Below are 4,032 nucleotides of genomic sequence, written 5' to 3'. Positions count from 1 at the left end.
GACTCCTACTCCATCTTTATTGTGTATTGCTGCACCCTGCTTCCCCACTACCTGTCTCCTTGATGTCTATTTTGCCTACAATGCTTCATGCTTGAATGCTAACTGAGCAGCCATTGACACTGTCTTGGGAAATTGTACTTCCACCCCACCTCTCAATTCCCATTTGAGACCCAGAACAAATTGTGTAACCAGGAAGGTGTCACTGATGGCCTTGTCAAACAACTTAATATGGTACACCAATTTCTCAAAATGGGTTTTATACTCCAACACCGAACCAGTTTGTCTCAATGTTAGCAACTCCTGCATCTTATCTGAATGAGTAGAGACCTCAAACTCTTCCAACACAGCCACTCTGAACTCAGCCCAATCCATCAAGTTCAATGAATCTCTATATGCCTGAAACCAGTGTGCAGCCTTCCCTTTCAGATGTAAAGATACTGCACTAACTCTGAATGCATCTGGAATAAAAAACAGTGCAAAATATGGCTCACACTTGTCCACCCAAATTCTTGCGTCCTCTCCATCAAACATCGGAAACTCCCACTTCGGCAGTCCTCCCCTTTGGCCACTCGCATCTCACTCCCCTTCCCCGCGCCTTGGCAAACCATCACCATTCCCCACTCCATGTGGAATAATAGGAGGAGGAGGAGGAGGCCCCATACCATGTGGAGTAACAGGAGGAGGCGGATTCTGAATTTGTGGTCCTATCGGCATCCCTGTCGGACGGGGTCCGATCAACCCATCACCTGTGCCTGTAACTCCGTCCATACATGCATTCCTTGCAACGACATTCACCAAATTCGCCAGCCTGGTTTGGTCCTTCGAGACTTGCGCCAAGGACTTCATGGAGAGGTCCATTTTGGCCTGCAAGTATTGCATGATCTTGACGTGTTCCGCTTGCCGACCTTCAATCTCTTCAAGCTTGCTGTTCACTCCGCTGATTCCATCCATCTTCTTCAAGAGTTCATGCAGAGTTGACGCGGACGCTTCCATGGCCTGCTGGAACTTCTCCGTGATTCTCTTCTCGACATCCTCCATGGCTGCGACGAGATGTCGTGCTTGAGCAGAAGGCTTGCTGGGAGCCGTTTCGAAATCCTCTAGAGATCGTTGTCACCGAGACGACGACAACGCCCCTCTGATACCAATTGTGATGACCCGCGGCGAGAGGCCGGTGATCACCGGAGAGGAAACCGGAGAAGAGAAGAAACGAAATAGAAGCGGAAGGAAATGGAAGGAGAAGACAGGTATGTGTAGATTTTTCTGTTCTCATTTTCTTCACCAGCAAGTGCTACGGTGTGGCTTATAACAGTGCCACCCACTCAATCCATGATTGTCAACACCGGCCCAAACACTAGGATTACAAGGCCAAGATTAATAGGCCTATTAGAGCACTAATACTTCAAGAATTCACCCGGTCCTGACACTTAGGCAGCTAGGCAAGGAATTGAATTTTATGGATCGATTCTTCATGATCGAGATCGGTCGGGTGTAAAGCTATCTGCACTCATACTACTCTAAATTTCTACTTCAAAATTAAAGGAATATCCGGTCTTTGCCAACAAAATTCTTTACCTTACACTACAATAATCATCTGCATTCATATTTACTCTATATCTCAACCCTACCAACAATCATATAATTTATCATTTCTTTTTCACTATATTTCTTCATCGCAGTGGACCAAGCGATAGATAGCGTTCTTTCGTACAAACGCTACGTCTGCCATATTCGGGCTTGCCTACGGTAAAATAGCGCTCAACGTAGAGCATGCGGCTGCAGCAGAATTCTAGGTTAGAGTAACGCTACGGGTGGCGTAATACATCGATTGAACCGGTACGAAATATAATGCGTTGCATCTTTTCTTCTTATTTATATATATATGCGCACTGAACCAATGCAAGCAATGGATCAATGCCAACAAAGATCCTCGCCAATAAGGCCGAATGTTTCAAGATAAAAGACACAGAATAAAATGATGAACTGAACGGTTTAGTGCGCAGTGGTTACGTTGTGAGACTACATGATGCATATAGACTGCTAATTGTTTTCTGATTTAAATACTAGCCTCGTTTTATTTTGATGGAAAAAAAGAAACATTGGTGCAATACGAAGACCTTCATCGCAGTCATGCATCCAAATCGATCATCAAAACAATGCACAAGTCAATCTCGCTCTGGTTGTTGCAGCCATGTGCATGCGATCGTCGCTGTTGGAACAATGATTGTCCGTTTCAACCATGCATGCAATGCATTTAATCTAACGATTATTAGATTCTTTGCCGTCCTACGTACGTCTCCTCCAGCTCGAGCTCACGACCCTAACCCTAGCTAACTGGCTATATAAGCACCACGGTTGCTACACACATTCCTCACCTCTCCAAGCTCCAAACTTCCATTATCTGCTGTAACTACACACTCTAGTAGCAGCATCGATCGCCGGCCGGCCGTTTCCGAGCAACATGGGGAAACACTTCCTCCACCAGCTGCTCGCCGTCGCCCTGGCACTCTTCGTTTCGCCAACGAGATCGGACGACTGGCTTCCGGCCACCGCCACGTTCTACGGCGGCGCTGACGGCTCCGACACAATGGGTATATATATGATCATCAGCTTTTGTTCAGGGTCGTTGCTTTAATTTATTTTCACGTGCGTATCATCACAACATAGCTGCATGTAGGTGGCGCGTGCGGGTATGGCGACCTGTACGAGCAGGGCTACGGCGTGAACAACGCGGCGCTGAGCACGGCGCTCTTCAACGACGGCGCTTCGTGCGGACAGTGCTACGTTATCAGGTGCGACAGCAGCAAGACCGGGTGGTGCAAGCCTGGCAGCAGCAACTTCGCCGTTGTCTCCGCCACCAACTTCTGCCCGCCCAACTGGGAGCTCCCTAACGGCGGGTGGTGCGGCCCGCCCCGCCCCCACTTCGACATGTCCCAGCCCGCCTGGGAGACCATCGGCATCTACAGCGCAGGCATCATCCCCGTCCTCTACCAGCGGGTCAAGTGCTGGCGGAGCGGCGGCGTGCGCTTCACCATCGCCGGCTTCGACCACTTCTACATGGTGCTCATCACCAACGTCGCCGGCAGTGGCTCCATCCATAGCATGGCTGTGAAGGGCGCCAACACGGACTGGATCCCCATGTACAGGAACTGGGGCGCCAACTGGCACTGCCTCGCAGGCGGGCTCATCGGCCAGGGCCTCAGCTTCGCGCTCGTCTCCACCGGCGGACAGAACATCGTCTTCCAGGACGTCATTCCGGCGTGGTGGCAGTTCAGCCAAACTTTCAACACCTACCAGAACTTCGACTACTAAACATCATTTGTTACTTCCTTCCACTGTTCAGAAGCATTCCGCTGACCCACAACATTCTATTGCTCATTCATTCTTCTTCTTGAGAAATATATTAAATATGTTGTCTTCTTTTTATTTCGGATGTTGTCGGGTACCGTAATTAGGGGTACTCCCAACACTCCTAAACGTGGCTGGTAACCACCCTCAGCACAAACCGCAAAGACTGATGGGCACGGTTCAGGTCAAGGCCTCGTCTACCAAGGGACGCAATCTCGCCTTGCCCGAGCCCGGCCTCGAGCGGGAAAAGTAGTCCCGGACGAATTCACGCCTCGCCCGAAGCCCAGCTCGGGCAGGCTTCGTTGTGAAGCAACCTTGGCCAAATCGCCTCACCCACCGATCGTATCGCATGCACATTTAATGCGGGGATCGCCTGACACCTTATCCTGACACGCGCGCCTCAGTCGGCAAGGTCGAAGTGACCGCAGTCGGTCACTTCGCCCTTTCACTGACCAACCTGACAGGAAAACAGCGCCGCTCGCCCCGCTCCGACTGTTGTGCCACCCATCGGGGTAAGACTGACAACAACCGAGTTCAGCCTCGGGCGCAACAGGAAGCTTCGCCTCGCCCGACCTTAGGCCTCGGCCTCGGGAGGAGGTCTCCGCCTCGCCCGACCCCAGGACTCGGCCTCAGCCTCGGCCTCGGGAGGAATCGCGTCCTCGCCCGACCCAGGCCTCGGCCTCAGGA

The 4,032-nt window shown here is 51.2% G+C and overlaps 1 protein-coding gene across 1 annotated transcript; it reads left to right on the top strand.

Moving 5' to 3' along the window:
* The first annotated feature begins 2,370 nt into the window (after positions 1 to 2,370).
* On the top strand, positions 2,371 to 3,423 carry LOC103628990 (expansin-A19). Its single transcript, XM_008650195.3, has 2 exons — positions 2,371 to 2,588; positions 2,675 to 3,423. The coding sequence occupies exons 1-2, from the start codon at positions 2,459 to 2,461 to the stop codon at positions 3,307 to 3,309; spliced, it is 765 nt and encodes a 254-aa protein (XP_008648417.1). The 5' UTR covers positions 2,371 to 2,458; the 3' UTR covers positions 3,310 to 3,423.
* The last annotated feature ends 609 nt before the right edge of the window (positions 3,424 to 4,032 follow it).

Source organism: Zea mays, chromosome 6 (assembly GCF_902167145.1).
Source record: "Zea mays cultivar B73 chromosome 6, Zm-B73-REFERENCE-NAM-5.0, whole genome shotgun sequence".
Taxonomy (NCBI): domain Eukaryota; kingdom Viridiplantae; phylum Streptophyta; class Magnoliopsida; order Poales; family Poaceae; genus Zea; species Zea mays.
Note: the sequence above shows the minus strand (reverse complement) of the source record. Positions and strands in the feature narration are given on the sequence as shown.

Coding starts and splice junctions, on each gene's coding strand:
- LOC103628990 (XM_008650195.3), top strand. CDS start 2,459: ATGGGGAAACACTTCCTCCACCAGCTGCTCGCCGTCGCCCTGGCACTC. Junction 2,589..2,674: donor TGACGGCTCCGACACAATGG/GTATATATATGA, acceptor AGCTGCATGTAG/GTGGCGCGTGCGGGTATGGC.